General features: G+C 50.1%; 1 protein-coding gene across 1 annotated transcript in view; it reads right to left on the bottom strand.

The window, feature by feature from the left end:
• MAP6 (microtubule associated protein 6) overlaps window positions 1-22,273 on the bottom strand; it is a 79,500-nt gene that overhangs the window by 4,087 nt on the left and 53,140 nt on the right. The window contains exons 2-3 of the mRNA XM_059708411.1: window positions 16,847-17,060; window positions 14,163-14,365 (exon numbers count right to left, since the gene is read on the bottom strand). Coding sequence (XP_059564394.1) covers window positions 14,163-14,365; window positions 16,847-17,060 — 417 coding nt within the window. The remainder of the gene's footprint in view (window positions 1-14,162; window positions 14,366-16,846; window positions 17,061-22,273) is intronic.

Below are 22,273 nucleotides of genomic sequence, written 5' to 3'. Positions count from 1 at the left end.
AATTGATTTCAGGGAGGAAGGGAGAGAGGGATAGAAGCATCAATGATGAGAGAGAATCATTGATTGGCTGCCTCCTGCACGCCCCCTACTGGGGATTGAGCCTGCAACCCAGGTGTGTGCCATGACCGGGAATCAAACTGTGGTCGCCTGGTTCATGGGTCAATGCTCAACCACCGAGCCGCACCGACTGGGCAAGCATTCATTTCTAAAACCACAGCAGCCTCAGTTGGTTTTCCTGTGAACAAAACCGCCCTCAAGGACAACATAAAACTCTCACTGATGCTGACTGGCCACTACTTGGTTCCACACTGCCTGTCAGTGCCCCAGCTGTTAAATGCCCCACCACTCGCAGTCAGGCCGGCAGACGCAGCACTCACAGTGCCCTCTGTGAAGGAGACAAAGCTGCGCCCCGGCGGGCGGGGGACCGGGCACATGGTTGGTCAGTGGAGATGGGCTGGATTCAGGCCCACGCAGCCCACAGGCCAGTTGTCCTCGGGCATGGCCCAACCTGCACAACCAAATCTGGCAACTTGAGCCACATGCAAATCTTTTCAAGGCAGCATATGACACAGACCCTCTCCTCCCAGCCTGTGTACCCTCTCGGAGACTAAAATGGCCTGCTGGGTTTGTCTCAGCTTCTGTGCTGCTTATTGCCTGAAAGGTCTTGGGCAATTACTCCACCACAATAGACCTCAGTTTCCCCATCTGTAGAATGGGGATAACAGTACAAATGTCAGGGACTATTATCTGAAATCATAATTCTTGATTATTTGTAAAGTGCTTTGGGGCATCGCATGAGTAAGTCCAGTACTATAATAGCTAGTAACAGTTTACTAAATGCTCACACACTGGACCCTCATGGCAGCCCTGGAGGAAGACAGGGCAGGTGGAGGCCAGCCTTGCAGCCTTACCCTCCTTGCACTGTTCTCTGGCCACTGTTTTCATTTCTTTGTGTCTGCTACCTGGATTGCTCTCTTTCATCAGCTTTTCCCTATCTATCCTTGATGGCCTTGCTCGGATTCCACTTCTTCACCAGGCCTCCTGGATGCATCTCTCCACATGGGTTTTGTCCATATCTCCCTTACAGCAGCACCATTTTACAGTCTCTCCCCACATTCACAGGGCCCCCCATTACACTCAGGTCTCCCCCATTAGATCATGAGCTCCCTGAAGGCCGGGGCCATCCTCATGGCCTGCAGCCCCAATGCCCAGCACAGTACCTGGAACAAAGAAGGTCAAATGGAAAAAGTCACAAATTATTGTTGCTGAAACCTGGTTCATCGGCTACCCCGTGGCCCCAGCCAGAAACCCAGAGTCACCCTGAAGACCTTCCTCTCCTCAAAACCTCCACCCAACTATCAAGAACCATCTGCTCCAGCTCCTAACATGTATCTCTTGAATGGTCCCATTTCTTTCCCTCCCTCCCTTCCCCTCACCAACTGTGCCCTTATTTCTGTCGACTTCCTAACTAGTATCCCCTGCTCCTCATCCAATTCGTTTTTCATACAGAAATCAGAATCATCTTTCAAAAAAGCATATCCCTTCCCTGCTTACAACCCTCCAGTGGCTTCTCCTTGCTCTCAGAATAAAGAGTAAAACCTGTTACATACCCCACCTGGCTGACCGGCCTGCTCCCCCTCCTTCCCAGCGCCTGTGCCCCAGCCTCGCAGGTCTTTGTTCTGTTGCTCAGTCTGCCCTGCTCCTTTCCATTTATGGCTTAGCACATGTTGCCACTCCTGGAACATTCTCTTGCTCCTTCATCAATTGGTTAATGCCTACTCATCCTCCATCTCCCAGCTCCCTAGAGCGCATTCCCAGGGAAGCCTTCCCTGACCCACAGATGTGACCAGGTCCCCTGGTACAGGCTCTCCGCGTCCCTTTCTTTCATACCCTTTCGCACAGTGAATTGCTTCATTCTTTTGGATTAATGTTTCCCCTACCAGACTGAAGCATTCAGAGGGCAGGACCATGTCACATATCTGCATATCACTGTATTCTCTACCTAAAACAGTACTTGGCTCAGGGAAGGCCCTGACTAAATAAATACCTGGTCAATGAATGAGTAAATGAGATTCAATTCTGTGCCAGGCTCTGTTCTATTTGCAAAATGCAATATTTCCAGGTTACACGAGACACCCTGAGTCTTAGGAACTTGATTTTCTACCCTTCCTCTCGTTCCCATGGAGACAGGGAATGCCCCCTGGGTACACACACACACACTGACTTTGGATCCGTGCTTTATCAGAGTCTGGAAGCTGGATCATGGAGCCCTGCCCCAGACTATTCCTCCCACTGATCCCTGCCCTTGCACACAATTCTAATCCCATAATCCAACATGTGTGGGGGCGGGGGGGGGGGCGGTGGTTTCTCCCCTGACGGTCTCCTGATGGAGCATCAAAGCAGCCCAGAGCTGGGGCCGTGCTCCTGCCGTAGGGCCACGTTCAGAAATGAGGGGCCTGTGGACCCTGTCCTTGAATCCCGCCTCCAGAGCCTACAAGAAACTCATACTCCCTGAGCAATAAGCACATGCCAGGCGCATTGCTAGGTGTTTCACATAGATCACTTATCATGCAAAGGGCAGCCTGCTGGAGGAGCAAACACACTGACTGGACTTCGTGCCCAAAGAGCTAGGTTTGGATTCTGACCCAGCTCCTTCATAGCCATGGGATGTTATCATGGGCGTGCCAGGCTCTAGGCCTCAGTTTCCGTAATCTATAAACTGAGATCACAGTGCCCGCCTTCTGGGGAGGATTCGTTTACATGAACGCTCATGACATAACCCATGGAATACGGGTGATGTCTTGTAAACGTTAGTTCCTGAGAGGGACTTAGTGGTCTAATTGTGCTACTCTATAGATGGGAAACCGGGCCCAGAGGGCAAGCGACTCTCCCAAGGGCTGAGCCAGGACCCAGGCCACTTAGGGGCTCTGGCAGGAGGTGGGGGTGGAGATGGGGTGGGGGGACAGTAGACAGGGCGATTTTATGTTTTCTCTCTCCTCTTGTCTGCCACCCTGTTCAGGCATCCACATTTCTCAGACACAACCAAAGCTTCAAACGCAGTTATGGAAACCACAGAGACCCCAGGGGGAGTGCCTAGGAAACCATCTTCGAAAGGCTCATTATTCTTATAAAGAATCTGCGGGAGACAAGGTGTTCTTGAAGCAAGAGCTCTGGCTCCCGCCTGGCTCTGTTGCAGCAATTATCATGGTGCTTGGCAACTACCTGCCGATCCCCCAGATCGGGGGCTGGGTTTTGTTCATCTTTGCCTCACCATTATCTAGTGTCTGGCTCGTAGCAGTACCTGGCAGACGTATGTGGGAGTACCGATGGCTGATGTGTAGCTTTTTCTCTTTATTCTATTTTATTTTTTTCTCTTTTATCCATTCACTGGACAAAGTCTGTGTTAGGCCCGGAGTGACTGAGACTGGGGCCCTGACCCGAGGGTCGCCCTGTGTGGAGCAGGGAGACAGACCTGTAAGCCACACCGTGGGCACTCTAAAGCCACCAGAGCGCCCGCACCACCGTCAGCCCTGGCCCTGAGCCTTCCCCAGCCTGTGTCTCTTCAATTAGAGAGGCCCAAGGTCCCTCCAGGGCAGGGGTCCTCATACTACGGCCCGTGGGCGACATGCAAATACAAATATTGTATTTGTTCCTGTTTTGTTTTTTTTACTTCAAAATAAGATATGTGCAGTGTGCATAGGTATTTGTTCATAGTTTTTTTTTTTTTAAACTATAGTTCGGCCCTCCAACGGTCTGAGGGACAGTGAACTGGACCCCTGTTTAAAAAGTTTGAGGACCCCTGCTCCAGGGTCTCGTCAGGGGCAAGGACGGCCCTGCTGGAGAAGTCCTCTAGGCAGGACACACAGCCCTGCCCTGGGGTCTCTTTAGCTTGCTCTCAGTGCAGCTGTCCAACCCACCCTTCCTCAGCGACTGAAGAGTTGGTTCCAGTGTCACTTCCTCGGTGAACTCACCCTACCCTCCAGCCCCAGGGTCGGCTCCTCCTTGTCCTGTGTTCCCTCAGCGCATCCCCCATCCCTCGCCCCCTCACAGCAGCCCCATCAGAGGCGTGGCCAACTGTTGAGTAGCTGCCTCTCCAGATGGGGGCTCTTTGAAGGCAGAAACCACATCTGCTGTATCCTTCCTGGCCCTTCCCTGCATCCCTCACCTTTCTCCCCTCCCCCTTTTTCTCCCCTCCCCCTTCCACAAACATTTAGCAGGTGCCTGCTCTGTGCCAGGCCATTGGATAGGAGTGGAGAGGCAGCGAGCTCTGGCCCGGGGCTGGCAGGCACCGAGACTTCCATCCTAAAGGAGAAGCTGAAGAAGGAACCTGCACAAGATCACAGTCTAAGCACCACATTCACATGACACAAAAGATTTCCTCGTTTTAACGGCCTCGGCGCCCTTTTGTCCTCCCCAACTAACTTCTTCATGGTTTTCTGACAGGACTTCGTATGCAATGTGCATCCTGGATTCTCACAGCAGCCCTGCCGGCCAGGCAGTCACGGGTCGCCCGCACCCGCACTTATGGGTGGAAATGAGGCTCAGGAAGGGGAAGCGAGTTGCCTAAGGTCACATACTGAGGCTGTGGCCAGTCAAGTCCCTAAAGGAGGATGACAGGCTTCCAGTCAAGCCCTTTCCTCTCTGTAACAATATCCCTCACGGGTGTGACCTCAGCTACAGAGCTTCCAAATTGGCCTGCAGACCACTGAACTGGGTCTGGCCTGAGGGCACCCTGGCTGGCTTTGCCTGGTGCAGGAGGCCGGAGCCACTGACCTCCGCAGGCCCCCGCTCTGAGATCCCAACTGCATCTCCTGAGAGAGTTGCCTCCTTTGCCCCTGCCCTTCCTGTATCCACTACCCAAGGAGCCCCCACCCCCCGCCCTCTGCCCCAAGGGTTACCTCCTGGTGTTCAGCAGACCCTGGCAAAGAAGCTAGTCCCAGAAAGGAGCAGCACCCTGGTCTGAGAGTGCCATCCACACCCACACCCGTGAGCCCTACCTGTCCGGCTGCCAATGGGTCTACCAGCCCAGGGCCTCACTGCACAGGAAGAGCAACTAGGACCACAGCTAGGGAGAATGCTGCCACACAAGGCTTAGTTTTGGACAGGGGGCTGGGGGCTTGGGGTGAGGTAACTGCTGACCCAACTCAGTGTCTACGACCTTCATCGGACTCATTTTTCTTTTTTTAAATTCTTTTTAAAAATTCTTTCCTGATTAAGGTATTACATGTGTCCCCTTTGCTGACTCATTTTTCATAGACAAGAGTAGTTAGAGTCATCAGAAGTTTTGGAGCAAAGGGACAGGATGAAGCGACTGCTACTTCAGGAGGCTGCCCATCTTCTTTGTAACAGGGATCCCACGGACGGATGGCCCCAAGGACTGGACCAAGAATGGGTTTTAGTCACACAAACTTGGCTTCAAAGCCCGGCTCACCACTTACAAGTTGTGTGACTTTGTCATTTACTCACTGAGTCCTTGATTTCTTTATGTTTAAATGGGGATGATACCTACAGACTCTCTAGCCCTAGGGTGAGGATTAAATGAGAACAAGTGTGTAAAGGCCACGTAAATGTTTGTTCTCTCCCCATAAGCTGTGCCAACCTGCATTTTACAAAAGTGGAGCCAGAGACCTGGTCAGATTGCTGGTTCGGATTTTCCTCCACCAGCCCAGGCTCCCTGCAGGCGGGCGTTCTCCCCAAGCTCAGAGAAATGGCCTCACCAAGCGGCTCGATGGCTGTGTTTTCTGCTCTGTGCTACTGTTGCTGTAGTCCTTTTTGCTGTTAAATAACTTTTCTAGATATAGCCTCCTAAGAAAGAACTGAATAAATTCCCACTTGTATAATAAATATTTTAGGAAGCATCTTTGGTTGTTTTAACACCAAGAAGGCAAAGTCAAGGGCATAGCTGACTGTCTCAATGAGCTGCCAAGAATCTGGTAATCCTGCTAATGACCCTTTTTAAAATGCAAAGGGCTAGACTAAGGCAACCAGACAGTAATGGTTCAGTTCATGTCTAGCTCTGTGCTCCTGGGAACTGGCAAATCAATCTCTGTTCTTTCCTCCCACCTCACCTAAAGCAAAGGATGGGATCTTGAGCAATTAATCAAAATTGGCTCCATGTGTCCAGAGGGGATCAATGAAGATGAACGTGTAATTGCAGAAATGGAATCTGTACCGGGTGATTTATAGGCTGTGCTCAGAGACGAGGGGCCAGGGGAAGGGCTGGGGAGGAGACAGGGCAGCAAGAGCCACACTAGATGGGTTTTCCCTCAGGCTGCTGTGTGGCAGAAGGAGTGGATCCACCAGATGTTGCTCCAGCTACCACACCATTGGGCCCAAGGGTGGTAAGTAACTGGGAAGTGGTGGTCAGCAAAACGACCCTTACGTGAACTATTGCCACTTTACAGTCTACAGAGGACTTTCACAGGCATTCTCACTGGGCCATCTGACCAGTCCTGTGAATCACAAACAGGTATCCACCTGCCCTCCCAAACTCAGGGACCAAACAGGGTCGAATAATGCTGCATCCCTTGCTGACCAAACTCAGACTTTTTGAATTTGAGAAACAAATAGATTTAGATAGTGATGAATACTTGTATTACTATTATCTCTTTGAGACTCAAAGAAACGAAGCCAAGGTCACACAGCTAGTAAATAGTAGAGCTTAGATTTAGAACCAGGCCTGCTGGTTCTAACTCCCAGCCCTTCTTCCTAAGCCTTGCCCCTGAGGGACGCCTCTCTGGAGTTGGGAGCTCTGCACTGGGCAGGGGGTGGGACTAGTCACCCTTTAAGATGACCGTATAACCAAGAGTCCTTGGTTTTTTGAAGTCAGGACTGTTTAGAAAAAGCGGCTATGTGAAGTACAGAAGCAGGCTGGGCATTATAGAACCAGCTGTGGACTGCTCTGTGCTTTGCTATTGCTGTGACCTCTCTGGAAACCACCTCTTTGATATGAGCAGGGCCAGTTATTAGGCAAAATAAAGCCTTATGGAGGCACTGTAGTGAATATGGAGGCAGATGGTGAATGTCATCACTCATTCCTTCACTCATTATTCATTCAATGAACACTTTAGAAGACATTCTCTGTGGTAGGCTTTGGGCCAGAGCCGAGAGCTACAAAGGTGAACTGAAGGATCTGGTCCTTGCCTGGGGGGAGCACAGTCAGTGGGACACACACACACACACACACACACACACAGGAGCAGGTGACACAGTTCATGTGGTAAGTTCCATGATGAAGACACACAGGGAGCATCTTACCCAGCCTGGGAGGTGCAGGAAAGGCCTCCTGGAGCTGTCCCCTGAGCGGAGTCTTGAAGGATGAGTTAGCCGGGTGGAGAAGCAGAAGGGCAATCTGAGCAGGTGGGGCGGCGCGGGGAAGGCATGGAGGTGAGAAGCAGCATGGTGCACTGGGGGACAGGAAGCTCCGCAGGCCGCCGGGAGCCCCCGGATGGTGGAAAGCAGGGTGTGATATGGTCAGATTTGCATGTTCTAAAGACCCCTCTGGCAGCTTAAACCAGTCATGTCCTTCTCTCAGCATCTGAAGTTCCCTTGGCCCCAGAAAAGGTGTCTAGGTTGAGGTAGTTAAAATACAATGCCAAGTTCACAAGTGATGGAGGGCCAGTTATATGAGGACAAGGGCCAGAGAGTTAAGCTTACTTCCACTGTTTGAAATACAATGCACAAAAAGGTGCTGTCTGACCCAGTGCCTCAGGTAATGGACACCAGTTTCATCTTGGTATCTCCTGTACCAAGGATATTTCTTATGAATGCAAATCCATTGGATCATTCTGTATTCAATAACTATGCATGTTAGTCACCCAGTCAATTTAGTACCTGAAGGGGAAAACCGGTGTATTTGGCTGAGACAAGTGGTCAATTCAGTCAGGATGTCTGAGCCGGTTGTGTGTGAACCCCTGGTCAAATCCTATTTCCCCTGTTTACATCTGGGTCCCAAGATTGAAAGAGGATCTAGGTGAGACCTCTGGAGGGCCTGTACGTCTTGACCAGACTATGTCAGCATGAGTCCAGCTTGTCTGCAACCTGATTCGCTGGAGACTGAGCTTCCCTTTGCTGTCTGCTGCCTGGCAAACACCTGCTCCACAACGTCAGGAGGGGTCAATAGAACGGCACAGAAAGGAATACTCCGTGAGCAATCAATGAATATAAATTGTCAGAATCCTATTGTTTAGGTCTGTGGACTCAAGATGATTCAATAGCTGGAATTCCTAATCCGATTGTTTGCCCAACTGCATGCTTTGTCAGAGAGTACTCATCGTTAATAGTGAGCACAGGCCCTGCGAGTATTGTAAAGGGAAGGGGAGGGGTCTGAAAGGACCTGTATTTAGTGTCCATTCTGGGTTCCCTATAGCCATTGTGTCACTTCATCCTCATTCCTCTGCTCTGAGGATGTGGGCTCCAAGAGGGTAGGGAGGCAAGGTTGCAGAGTCGGCACTGATTTCCAGCCATGAAACTGGTAACTAAGTGCACTGCCAATGTTAAACAGCAGTCACATGACAAATAATAAAACCCAGGCAGGTGTACCTTGGAGATAATGCTTTTACTCCAGACCACCACAATGAAGTGAGCATTGTAATAAAGTGAGTCTCAATTTTTTGCTGGTGGAGGGTCTTACTTTCAATTTGTAAAAAAAAAAAAAAAAAAAAAAAATGCAGTATTTGTGAAGTGCGATGAAGTGGAGCGCAATAAAATGGGGCATGCCCGTATATAATGACGTTAACTGGTATTACAGGTATTCTGGGATGGTCTAGGTGTTAGAGCAGCCGTGGGCAAACTTCGGCCCGCGGATTTAAAATGAATAAAACTATTGAAAAAAAAGACCGTACCCTTTTATGTAATGATGTTTACTTTGAATTTATATTAGTTCACACTAACACTCCATCCATGCTTTTGTTCCGGCCCTCCGGTCCAGTTTAAGAACCCATTGTGGCCCTCGAGTCAAAAAGTTTGCCCACCCCCGTGTTAGAGGGATCTCCGCATCCAGTGGCAGTGGGATGGAGGAGGATGGACTAGGTGCCTGGTTCTGCAAGAGTGGAGCCTAGGAGGGGGTTGGCCCCATTCAGTTGAAACAGCTGCCCAAACCCTGCTGGTCTCAGGCTGGTCTAGGGTAGGGCCTTGCCTTCACTGTAGATGGTCCACGGGCTACATCCTGAAAGAAATGTTTTTATATCTGTGGTCCTAAAATGTACTGCTTTAAGACATTTGAGCAGTAAAAGGAACTTGAAACCAGGAAGACACGGTAAGGGTGGTGGTGGTGGTGGTGGGGGGTCCCAGGCTTTGTGAAATGGGACTTGACACTCCCCAAAGCTATGAGAAGGTCATAAATTTTTAACCCAAGTGAAAAACAAAACAAAACAAAACAAAACAACACCGAGGGAAGAGTTTCACTGAGAACACACAAACACTAAGGAAGAATTAAAAAACACATAACTAGTTTAGTAATACTGAACTATTTTAAAACTAGAGGGCTGATTTTAATTCTGTTTGCTGGCTTAGGGAGGTGGTGTTAGGAATGAGTATGGATCCACCTCCTGGGCTTCGGGCAGCATCCGCCAGCACAGTGAGGGGTGCGGGCTGAGGCGCTGGGAGAGCCCTGCCTGCTGGGCTGCAAAGGGAGAGGTAGCCGGGCTCCCCACCCTCCTGCTTTCTCTGTTGTCAACTCCGGTCCTCTTTCTGGTTCTGAGTGTGTCTCACCTTCTCTCGGGCTATTCTCTGTGTCTTCATTTATGTGTTTTTCCTCTCTCTCTGCTTCTATTTCTACCTCTCTCTTGTCTTTCTTTCCATCTCTCTCAATCCCTGGTTTTGATCAAAACAATCCTTAACTGGTCAAAATAGAGCTGAATGATATACTTTAATATGTTTTTATGTATGGTTTATAGATTGAACAGTATTTTCTGTTTTCTGCCTCATACAAAGGCAGGCAGGGGGGTATAACTTTTTCTGTTAATCCAGAAAACAAATATATGGTGGTTTTCATATGTATGACCCTTGATTGATTCCTACCAAACCTTCTCCCCCAAACCAAGAAATTGGGGGCCAGCAATAGGATAAAAGACCCAGCCTAGAGCTCCTAGCCTAAAGCAAGAGAGGACCTATACTTGTTGCCCGTTATGTGGGTGAGAAGCATGATGGCAGGGAGCATGCAAGGGTGTGGGGCGCAATCTGGGTGTATGAAATGGAGATCCCAGTTAGCAACTGCCCGCTCACGTGGCACCAGGCCTTCCCGTGTCAGCCTCTGCCACTGTCCAGCCTCTGCCTTGACCCTCCCTGAGCAAACTGCTGCCCCAGGACCTGAGCTCACCTGGTGTTGAACCCTCCACCCCTTTGCTGTGCACTCCCTCTGTCTGGCATGTCTTGGCCACCTGCCCATCCACTGAGGTCTTCCCTGATCCACAGAACCAGCTAGAACAAATTCCTCCTGCTGCCCCACTGTGGTCAGAGGTGGGGGCTCAGTCATCCTGGTTCCCTAGTGCCCAACACAGTGCCTAGCACAGAATAGGTATTCAATTAATGTTGGAAAAGGGAAGTGGGATTCCACATAGAACCGTTTGTCTCCCACTTTAGCAGAAGGAAATCAAAGTGGGCAAACTTGGCCCTAGCTCTGAGGTTCCCTCCCAGATCTGCTCTCCTGCCTGCAGGCCTGCCCCTGCACACCTGCACCCCACCCAGTCTCCAAGGCTCCCTCCCCCATGAGGCCTTCTGACTCCTACACCTGTCCTTTACCTGAGCTTCCAGCCACCTGCTCTGTTGTTACCTTACGTGGGCCTCTCTTATGGCTGTTTCCACACCCCCATGTTAGGCACACACAAGACTGTCACCCCACACAGTGAGCCAGCCCCCTGAGGGTGACACTTCCACAATGACCAGATGAAATGAGCAAGGGAAGGCATCTCTGCAAATCCTTGGGAGAAGAAAAAGCTAGAACCCACCGTCCTGCTGGTCGACAGGAAGCGGGGAGAGGGTCGGGCCCAGCCTCCCGGCGGGGAGAGGAGGCACTGAGCGCAGGCGGTCACTCACCCCCAGCAACACGGGATCAGGGATCAAAACGTTACACTACCTTGTTGGCCAGTGGGTCTCCCGGTCCATCTTCGCCTTTCCCAACACTTAGCTCTGACTGCTCGCAATTAGTATCTGAGAGGCAATCTAAAAGAGTCAAGCTGCATTACGGAGAACCCCAGAGAAACTGCAGGGCACAGCTCCTCTCGTGGAGAGTGGCTCAAATGGCAAAGCTTGGTCCTTCACCTACTCAGCTGGGCCTTGCCAAGGAAATAAGATCAAGAAAGTGGCGTTCGACTTTAGCATTTATTTAAAATTGGAAAAACGGTTTGCTTGTTTGTTTGTTTGTTTTTCTGAGCAGGCACAGACCACAAGCACGTCACAATCAATTGGCTATACATGAATAGTTTTGTCATTTTCGTACTAACAGCAGGAATGAAATAGCACCGAGAGAGGTGTGCGCTACACATTACATAGACAATCTGTGGTATGCAACAAAACCCAGGCCACAAAATCGGAATTAGACACTCCTGTCTGCCTCAGAGAGGCAAAAGCATAGTGGGCCAAACGGGCACGCCAGCGGGGACCACAGAGCTGCCGGAGCCCATGCCCGGCTTCAGGGATTATTTTTGCAGGCAAGCAAAGCAGAGAGTGGCAAAGCTTCAGTCCTCGCTCTCTTGCCAGGGGAGTTGAGGAAACCATAGGGCAATGTACAAAACTGGGAGGAACAGGCATTGGGAATTGGTCACCTTCAGAAAGGCAAAGACAAAACACTGCTTGTGGAACCGAAAACAGTTTCCATCAGTACGTCTGGGGTACAGAACAAGACGGCTGAGTTTTATTTGTAAGCAGTAGAAATCAAAGGAAGTTTCTTGCCAGTGAAAGGACATATTCCAAAGTGAACTACAAACAGGTGTGAAAAAGCTGGAGAAACTGAAGGGTGGGAAAAGACATTATACAGGTCATCTCAAGCCTCGACTCAGGTGCAGCAAGGTAGGGAACTTAGTCCCTGGGGCTGCCAGGTGGGTGGTGAACTCTACAAGTTGGGCAACACACCCTTGAACCAGACACAGGGATCAAGTCACAGGTATCCTGGTTGTGCTGCTGTACAGACAGATTTACTTACACGACTCACCGTGTCTAGGACAGTGTCTGGCACACAGGCATTCAGGAAGTGAATACTGAATGAATGGTTTCCTGTGCATTGTAAAGTTTGATTTACTTGATCTGCAAAAAAATATACGACTATGCTACGGAGAAATCCAAATTGTGGCTAACAACATGTCTGACTCATCTTGAGAGAATGAGAATATATTGGCAAATTATCTGGATAAAGTTAGGATCATGTTGATAGAGATCTCTGGTTCAGATTAAGATTCGATAGCAAATAGCTGGGATCAGTACTGCGACCGACTCTGGTCATTTCCAGGTGGGCGTCAAAATCTGTGATTCAGAAACACGAAACTCCTCCCATCTTCTACCTTTTTCACTACCTCTCCTTCCTCACAGTTCCATACCCTGAGGTAGAAAGGGAGACGGCAGAGGGCCTGGCCGAGGGCTTCGGTGTTCGCAGTCCTGTTCTCTTAGGAAATGTGGCCCGCATGGCACATGTTCAAGAATCCACAAAGCACTTCTCCATCAGCTCCAAGGTGACCAACAAAATGGGGTCAAACCCAGACTTGGTGGCTTAAATGGTCAGAATGGAAGACAGCACTTGGAGGCCCTGCTTCCTCTAGACCAGAAGGACTAAGGAACATCTGAGATACGGAACTGTGAGAACTTCACTCCTCACTACTTTCCTTACCAAGGAAGAGTAGGCTGAGCAGAGGCTTGGCGTCATACAACAGCCCAGCGATTTCCAAATGCTGGCGACAGCGAGCACTTGAAGGACACGAGAAATAAATCATACTGAGCAATACACACGCCACAGGTTTGCAAATGTAATTTTTCTTGCAGGTATTTTGGGGTGTTTTCACAACAGCTCTCTGACTAACGCCTATGACACGACTCTAGCACAGCTAAGATGGCCCTGGCCACCCCTGGAGGCTTTGGCCACACAGACACACAACACACAGTTCACTGCGAGCTGCTTTTATCCATTAATGAGGTCAAAAATGCTTGCTAATCACCTAGCAGGGAACTCCCCTGGCCTTAGCTAAGTCACAGACATGTCCCCAACCCGAGGCTCAGCGCCCTCCGTCCTCTCTGAGGAGCAGCGCGAGAACAGTCCGGGAGAGTAAACATTGCCACGCTTGTCACTACGTCCACTCCCTGCCTGTGTTTCTCAGAAGCAGGAGAGTCACGTTCTAAACACTATCCCTACACCTTGAACTTTCTTCCTCAGTCACCTGTAACCAGCCGCCCTGCAAAATCGGCAGCACCGGGCAGGGGCAGGCAGCCTGCTGAGGGGAAACAGGAAACAACCCCTGCCTTTGCGTCACCTTCCCACCACCTTCACCCTGCCCTAGTTTCAGTCATCAGTGGGGGTGGACAATGTAACGCCTACTGATAAGAAACTAAATGGAGCCACACGTTTCTAATAGTAGATTCTATGAGAAAATGACTTAAATTTAGCAGACACAACTAAATGTATTGACATTAAGGCCAAGGTTTTCTTGTGTTTTTGTATTTCTTAAAAAATATTTTCACAAATGTTGTCCATTGCTGAAGTCCAGGTTAAGCTTCTATAGCAGATGACAACTCTCAGAATTTGGAAAAGAACACATTTACCTGAAGTTCCAAATTGATCATCACTGACTGACCTTGGGGAGGAATAGGAGGAGGACAACTCCCACAGACATTTCTAAGCACAACCGGGAGAGTCCCTCCGCAGCGGCTGGGAATTGCCGCTGTGCGCTAAGCCCTGCCTGCCTTCCTCCCCGGCACGTGGTCTCACAGCCAGTGAGCCACACGGCCTGGGGCTCCAGGACCCCGGGCATGGCACGGGCCACGCAGAGGAGAGGCACGCCATAGGTCTTTGAAACAAACAGGACTCCTCCACTAAAAGAAACCAAACCAAAGGGCACCTGGAACACTCAGGACCAAGACAGATGAGAAGCCTCTAATCAATTTTGTGGCCTTTTTTTTGTTGGTTGGTTTAAAAAAGAGAGAGAGAGAGAAGAATAAAAGGAAAGTGCAGTGAAATTTACTCTTTCGCCTCAGCCAGTTTATTGTTCATCTCTTTACTTTGCTCCTTGCCGTCGGGTGGGGCTTGGGCGGCGCTGGGGCCCTCCGCGCTCTTTTTCTTGAAGGCCCGGCCCGACACCACCTGCTTGTCTTTGGCCTTCCTCGGGGCCTTGTGGCTCGCTGAGGTCTTTTTTGGTTTGGAACTCTGAACACTAGGTTTTTCCACCTGCACGGAGAGACAGACAGACGGAAAATACGGAAATACAAAAGGAGAGGGAGTGGGAGAGAAAATTTAGAGAGAAGACACAGTTAATGAAAGGATAATGGGAATGCCGACATTTGACTCTGAGGGTGCAGAGTAAAGTGTTCTCAGTGAAGTCAGGCCACTTGGCTTCTAGAACCCTCTGCGCCCCCTGGTCAGTCATTGGCAACACTCTCACTGGTCACATGGGGCCTTGGGCATCTCACCCCAGACATCCAGGAAGTGGACTGTGCTACTATTTGCACTATCTGTTTCCCCTCCCCGTCCAAGTCAGGCAGGTATAATTTGCTCTAGTCAGTGAAATGTGAGCAGAAATGACTGGGTCACCTCTAGGCCCACTCAGTCAGCCTGTGCTTCCCAGTGCTTTCTCCCACCACAGAGAGGCTGTGCCTTCACCCTGAGTCTCTGGCTGCAGAAGTGACAAGGAGAGCTGCACCAACCCATGGTGGGTGTGTATTATAAGAAACTAGAGGCCCGGTGCATGAATTCATACACAGCCTGGTGGCGATTAGGGCCGATTGGGGTGGCCGGCCAGGGGGAGGGACTGTGGGAGGCTGGCTGGCTGTGAGAGGTTGGCTGTGGGAGTGCACTGACCACCAGGGGGCAGCTCCTGCATTAAGCGTTTGCCCCCTGGTGGTCAGTGCACACCATAGTGACTGGTCGACCAGTAGTTTGGTCATTCGGTCGCTTAGGCTTTTATATACTAGCATATAGGTAGACCTCTGTTGATGTAAAACACAGAGATTGTGGGATGATTTGTTAGCATAAGCCCACCTTTCCTCTGTTTCTGTCTCTGAGATGGTGCACACAGATGGAAAAAAGCCCTCACTGAGATGCTTCAGGCCAGGCACCTTGTCTCAGTGAGGCCTTCACAATTGCCCAGCACCGGCTCCTCCTCTCAGGCTGGCTCCTCTGCCCGTACTTTCCCGAGCAGCTGTTCAAGCCCATGCCCTCTCCCCAAGCTCCCTCCTCTAGCTCTGCCCCTTTGTTCCTAGGAGATGGCCTTGCCTGCTCTTTCTCAAGAACTCCGGGGTCACTGAGTGTGATCCCTCAGTATGCCACCTCCCATCCATCTCCAGATTTATTTTCCCCAATCTTTCCTCCTTCTTCCCTTTGAATCTTCTTTTGTCCAAAGCCAACCCCATACCCTGGGTCCTACCTCATCTGTGAAAGGTGGACAGAGATGCCATTGGGCTCCTGGGCTGGGCCACTCACTCACTGAGGTCCAGAGGTTTCCTGTCACCCCAGACCTGTTCCTAAGGTAACCAATCGGCCTGGTTTGCCGGGGACAGAGCTTTCATGAAACATGAAACTCTCAGGGCTACAACTAGAGGAGTCCAGGCAAACAGGCTCGGTTAGTTATCTTACCTGCGTTGGCCAAATACGAAACCACTGAGTGCAAGACTTTAGGGCAAAAGCAGAGAAAAGGCTCTCTAGGGTCTCCGACTTTTTCTGCTATTACAGATAGGAGAGCTGATATTTGCACGATTCCATGTGACCTGACCTCAGAGAACAAGCTCTGGCATATATGAGTCCTATGTCAGCAGCGGAATCTCCAACATGCTTCTCCCTCTCATGAATGCATTCTGGGATGCAAACAAGGCAAAATGGTGTCATTAGAGGAAAATCCCTGAATCCATGTAAGTTACTTAGAAATGCAATTCATTCACAAACTGCTCATTATAATAACAAATTACTCAAAACACATCTTGCAGCTGACATGACAGGTGTGTTGTGACGACTAAGGACTGCTGGTGGATGGCATTTATCGAGGGAAAGGGTAAGAAAAGGCAGGTGATTTTCAGGGACCGGGAGGTGAGGAAGTGTCTGGAGCTGAGGATGAGGCAGGGGTTGGGTGGGAAGGAAGCCAGGCAAGGATGCCTCCAACACTGCAGGAGCAAAAGCACAGTTATTTTATGACAAGGGGTTTAGGGCTCAGAGGAGATTTTCTGTCACTTTTTTTCCCCTAGGCTTCTCAAAATCAGAAGCTAGTTTTCTGCACAACTGCCAGTCTTTACACTGTTTTTATTTTAGATAATGTTCCTTTTACACATTCCTTTTGAATTTATCAAAGGTTCTTATTAATAAGCCCCCTCTATCTCAGTGAGCTGCATAAGGGAGGATTTAAAAATATACATTTATATATTTTTATTGATTTCAGAGAGAAAGGGAGAGGGAAAGAGGCAGAAACATCAATTATAAGAGAAAATCATCGATTGGCTGCCTCCTGCACGCCCCACTGAGGATCAAGCCCACAATCAGGGCATGTGCCCTGACTGGGAATCAAACTATGACCTCTTGGTTGATAGGCCCACGCTCAACCACTGAGCCACCCCAGCCGCCGGCTCACGGGAGGGTTTGGAGCGGCCCCGCTCCCATGCTCTGCAACAGTGAACCCCTCCATCCCAGGCTGTGCTGATGGGCTCCCCACCAGACCTGCCTCACCTTTGGGCATTCCTTGAAAGGTTCGCTGTAGAGGCTGCGTATTCTTCTGCGCTCAATGAACTTATTGTCAGCTGGTGTTGGCTTGTTGGCTTCCCCTTTGAACTGGGCACTGTAGCTGGTCTCGTGAGCCATCTTATCATCTGGGGGCTTGTACTGGAGCTTCGCTTTTATTGGTTTCACAGGCTTGATGTCCGTCCATGCTCTGAATTCATTCCTGGGAATCAAAGAAAACACAAGTGCTATGAATCATCATCTGCCTGGAAGCAGCGCCCTCACAGGGCTGCAGACTCAGCCAGCTCGCAATGCGTCCTTGTGGTACTGACTGGACGGTGGCTGAAGCGGTAACTCCACTCTGTCCTCACGGGTAAGTGACAGGTTTCCTCTGCCAATTTAATGTGGTTTTGGCAATAGTGCCTGGGGGAAGGGCTCAGGCTCCCAGCTCCCAACGAGTGATCAGGCACGGGCAATTCTAATCTCTGGGCCTTATTTTCCCAATATTCAAAATGAGGCTGCAAAAACTCAGTCCATTCAGTCATTCATGGATTCAACATACACAGATGGGGCAAAAGTGGCTTTACCATTGTTCGTATGGAAAATAATACCATAATTAATAAATACACAAATAAGCTCTGTTTTGTGTACTCACAACTGTACACCTACTTTTGCCCTGCCCTTTATAATTGAGCGTCTGCTGTGTGTGAAGTTTAAGAATTATAGAAGTTAAATGCGATAATAGATTAGCATTGTGTTAAACCACGTGCCTGGTGATTGTGGTCAATTGACACACGCCAGTTCCCTCCCCCACTTTGTCATGATGAAGACCCTTTGCTATGCAGAATCCTTAAGGATAATTCCTCCCTTTGATAGCAGGGGGCTTGCTTCTTAAAAAGTCTGAATCACTTTAGATCAGCGGTTCGCAACCTGTGGGTCGCGACCCCTTTGGCAGTCGAATGACCCTTTCACAGGGGTCGCCTAAGACCATCTTGCATATCAGATGTTTACATTATGATTCATAACAGTAGCAACATTACAGTCATGAAGTAGCAACGAAAATAATTTTATGGTTGGATCACAACATGAGGAACTATATTTAAAGGGCCAGAAGGTTGAGAACCACTGCTTTAGATGATGATCCTTATGAAATGTGTAAATGCTCACAGATCTTAAATAGCACGTGATGTGGATATCACAACTGGGATGTGTGTTGGGATATGTATGTGTAGAGAGTCATGTGCTTGGCTGTGAATGGCTATTGGTACTCGCCCTAAATGACGCCATCTGCTGTTTTTCGGAGTCAGTGTGTCAGTTATTTTGTTCACAGGAGTCTCTCTTGTGGTTTCTAATGAGCTGACTCTGATCCGTTACAGGACTGGAGAGGAGATGGTCAACACTTTGTAAAACACGGTAAAATAGGCCTGGCCAGTGTGGACCAGCTGGTTGGAGCCACATCCTGTACACCAGAAGGTCTCAGGTTCGATTCCCGGTCAGGTCACATAGCTACCTGGTAGGTTGTGGGTTGGATCAGCAGTCAGGGTAGACACGTACGGGAGGCAACTCTCACTTATCTCCCTTCCTCCCTCTCTCTCTCTCTCTCTCTCTCTCTCTATCTCTCTATCTCTCTCCCTCCCTCCCTCCCTCCCTCCATCCCTCCCTCTCTCCCTCCCTCCCTCCCTTTCTCCCCCTGCCTCTCTTTCTAAAAATCAATGAACATGTCATCCTCGGGTGAGGATTTTAAACAAAACAACACATGGCAAATATAAACAGATGTAGCTGTGGCTGAAATGAAGGCCACAGGGTCCATCCTGTTTGTTGGTGCGTGGGATTCAGTGCATAGGCTCTGTGCTCCCAAGGTCTTATCGGGTCTGTTCTCATGTGGGGCCATGAGAAGCTGTGTTGTGGGAAAGGACGAGTTAGTGTATGAACATCACTGGGGTTGGTTCTTCCAGTGCCTTCTTTCATTTCCAGTGACAATGCCCTCCTTCAGGGCCCAGAGATGAGTGCCATGAACAGGAGGCCACGGGGAATGGCAAACAGAGCTTAGACTGTGGTGGAGACACATGGGTTCTAGTCCTAGCACTGCCTCTAGCTAGACCAGCGGTTCTCAACCTGTGGATCGCGACCCCTTTGGCGGTCGAACGACCCTTTCACAGGGGTTGCCTAAGACCATCCTGCATATCAGATATTTACATTACGACTCATAACAGTAGCAACGTTACAGTTATGAAGTAGCAATGAAAATAATTTTATGGTTGGGTCACAACATGAGGAACTGTATTTAAAGGGCCAGAAGGTTGAGAACCACTGAGCTAGGCCTTTCCCCTTGCTGAGTCTTAGTTTCCTCATTTGTTAAATAAAAGAATCACACCAGACAATGTCCTCATAATGTCCTTCTGGCTCTGAGTCTCCCTGAGTCGATGAAGCTGGTTTGGTAACTCTGAGCCACTTTTTGGTCATTTGACCTCCTTAGGGAAACTGGTTCATCTCTGACCAGAGAACACAGTTTCTTAAGAGACGTTTCCCAAGCTTCACTCGCCTTCCCAGTACAGCTTGGACATCCACCTAGATGCTGCATCAACAGCTCAAACTCAACATCCCTAGGACCTAATTGTGTTGTCCCCCCTCCTCTCTCATGAACTCGCTCATTGCTCAGTTTCATTCACAAACTGATTTACTGAGCGCTTCAGGTCTGTCTGGCAGGATGCTGAGCTCTTTGGAGCAGAAAATGAGTAAGAGCAGACCCTGGGCTCAGGATGTGAGAGGCAGAGGGCTCTGTTGTTACTCCGGGACAATGCAGTGAGAGCCACGAGGAGGAGGGAGTGAGAAGCACAGAGGAGGAGCTCCTCTGCCAGCCCCAGAGTCAGGGGGAGGGGTGGGGTTCTGGAGTGGAGTCAGAGAGGCTGACAGGGAGTTGGCCAGGGGAGCGGGGAGCAGCAGGTTCCAGGCAGAGCGAGAACACCGACGCTCATAGAGGCACAGCCACTGCGGGAACCTGCAGGCAGTTTGGGTGGCTGGGCTGAAGCTTGTGGGGAAGGGCACCAGAAGCTGGGCAGATCATGAAGGTCTGTAGCAGCCATGCTAGCGGGATGCTCTGGACTGTAACCAAGAGCTGCCAAATGAATCCAAGCCAACCAAGGATGAGTGTGGCCAGATTGGTTTTGGGGAAGAGAACTCTGCAGCAGTATGAATGGTGGACAGAAGTGGGGGGCGGGGGAGGGGGGGCGCGGGGGAGGCAGGAAGACAGGCTTGAGATTGTGCAGGGAGTCAGGAGGAAAGTGGAGGCCTGAACCAGGATAGTGGCAGCAGGGACATGGGCAGGACTTGAAAAGGGCTGGCAGGGAGTTGGCCAGAGGAGGAGGGAGCGGGTTCCAGGCGGAGTGACGAGTGGAAACTGAGCATTTTGGTCCTGTGGGTAGAGGTGCTACTGATTGCGACTGTGATGGGGAAACTGGGAGGAGAAGGGAATTTAGGATGGAATTGAGACCCTCCTGATTGTTAAAGGCACCCATTCACTCCGGCATCAAAGTTACTCTTTGATCCTTTCCTCTCTTCTCCTCCTTCCTTCTCCACTTTCCATGGGTTCAACCAGTTACTAAGACCTGACTTCTGAACCATTTTGGCTCTGACACAGGCTTCGGCCTGGCCCAGGTGACACCTGGGGCTCTGGCCACCATTACCTGCCCAAGGCCCCACACCTCCTTCCTCCCACTCCTCAGGACCAAAGCCCTGCTTCTTAGATGAGGCCCTAATACTTGGCCTAAAACTTGCAGTAGCCAAACCAGTAACAACCTGGCTCCCAAATGTATCATGGGAGCACCGTGGGTCCTCTGCTCCTATCCCAGGCTGCTTCCAGAATTAGGACTGACATGGGCATACGCTGGCCTGGAGCACTGTTTCTGGGCCATCTCTCCCAGGCCAGCCTGCAGCTTTCTAGGTCTCTGCAGTGGCCTCCATGTGCTGGCAAATGACTCACTGTGAACGTGTTCCATGGGGCATGTCCTCATTGGAAAAGCTTGGTAACCCCTGATCCTGAACATCTTGGCACATCATCTTCCCATGAAACTATGCTAATAAGTCCCATAATAAGTTCACTTAATTATGACAAACTGTTAGGTTTAAAAACAAATTCTGTTCCTTAGAATTGTCTCTGAACTCTTCATAACACCTTTCCCAGCCATAAGTAACAACTAATCATATGCCATAAAAACAGAATTAGCTACTATTCATTAATCATCTTTAATAAGTTGGTGGGTTGGGTTTTGGTTTGTTTGCTTGTTTTTGCATTTTCTCTTGGTGCTTGCAACAACTTTGAAAGAAGGTAGTATTATATCCCTTTTACAAAAGAGAGAGAGAGAGAGAGAGAGAGAGAGAGAGAGAGAGAGAAACATGGCTCAGAGAGGTTAAGTGCCTTGTGTAAGGCCACAGAGCTGGCAAGCAGCAGAGTTGAAATCTGAGCCCAGGTCAGCCTCTGTCCTTCCCACTGCACTTGGGCAGAGTGCTGGAGCTGCAGCCCGCTCCCGCTGCCCTCACTGAAGGTGCTGTCTGCAATGCCACGGAGGGCTCGTATGACACAGACTGGACTAGATGACATCTGAGCTCCTGCAGCTTTGAGAAGCTCCGCCCACAGCAGTGTAGGCCACATTGAGGCCAGTCATCTCTGGTGCCTCTTGCCACAAGTTCACGGTCCCCTGGAGCCATGAACTTCCCTTTCTGTGACAAGATTTCAGCTTGATCATTCATTTACTCTTCAACTCGTTAATTAATTAGTTAATTAATTCGTGTGGCATTTGCCAAACACCAGCCATTGGTGCGACATGTGAGCCACAGGAAGGAGTAAGCCATGGTTGAGGTGTCGATCGTTTAGTGGGTCCGGATCTGTCCATGTGTGACCCTAAGCAAATAGGGTAGAGTTCAGAGGGAAAGACAAGAGGATCTTTAATTCTGGAGGGAGGAAGTGGGGAAGGGGGCACTGGAAAATGTAGACAGAGCAGTAGGTGACCTTAACTGACACTTGCCCAACACCTACTTCAAGCTCATGGCAGCTTTGGCTCCCGTAGCAATCATTGTGGGCGCACACCACAGTGAAGCTCTGGGCACGCCGGGAAAGCCCCGTCTGCAGGCTGCTGCCCTGCATCCCCATGGTGCTCCACATGCCGCAGCTCCCCCGTGTCATGATGTGGGGGAGTCAGGGACAGGATGGTCTCCAGCTGCATTGCCAAACGCCCACTGTCCCTTCCACACTGGGTCCCTGGCTGGAGCCCTGCCATGAGGCTTGACGCAGGATGTAGCTCCTGCACAGCACACTCCCTGCAGGGGCAGAGGAGGGCTCTGTACTGCGACGTCCCTCTGTGGGTGGGTGAACTGCACACAGAAACCACTCTACCAATATGTTCAAGTCTGGGTTCACTGACCCCTCTGGTGGCTCATCTG

This window comes from Myotis daubentonii, chromosome 9 (assembly GCF_963259705.1).
Source record: "Myotis daubentonii chromosome 9, mMyoDau2.1, whole genome shotgun sequence".
Classification (NCBI taxonomy): domain Eukaryota; kingdom Metazoa; phylum Chordata; class Mammalia; order Chiroptera; family Vespertilionidae; genus Myotis; species Myotis daubentonii.
This window is presented reverse-complemented; position numbering and strand designations above follow the sequence as displayed.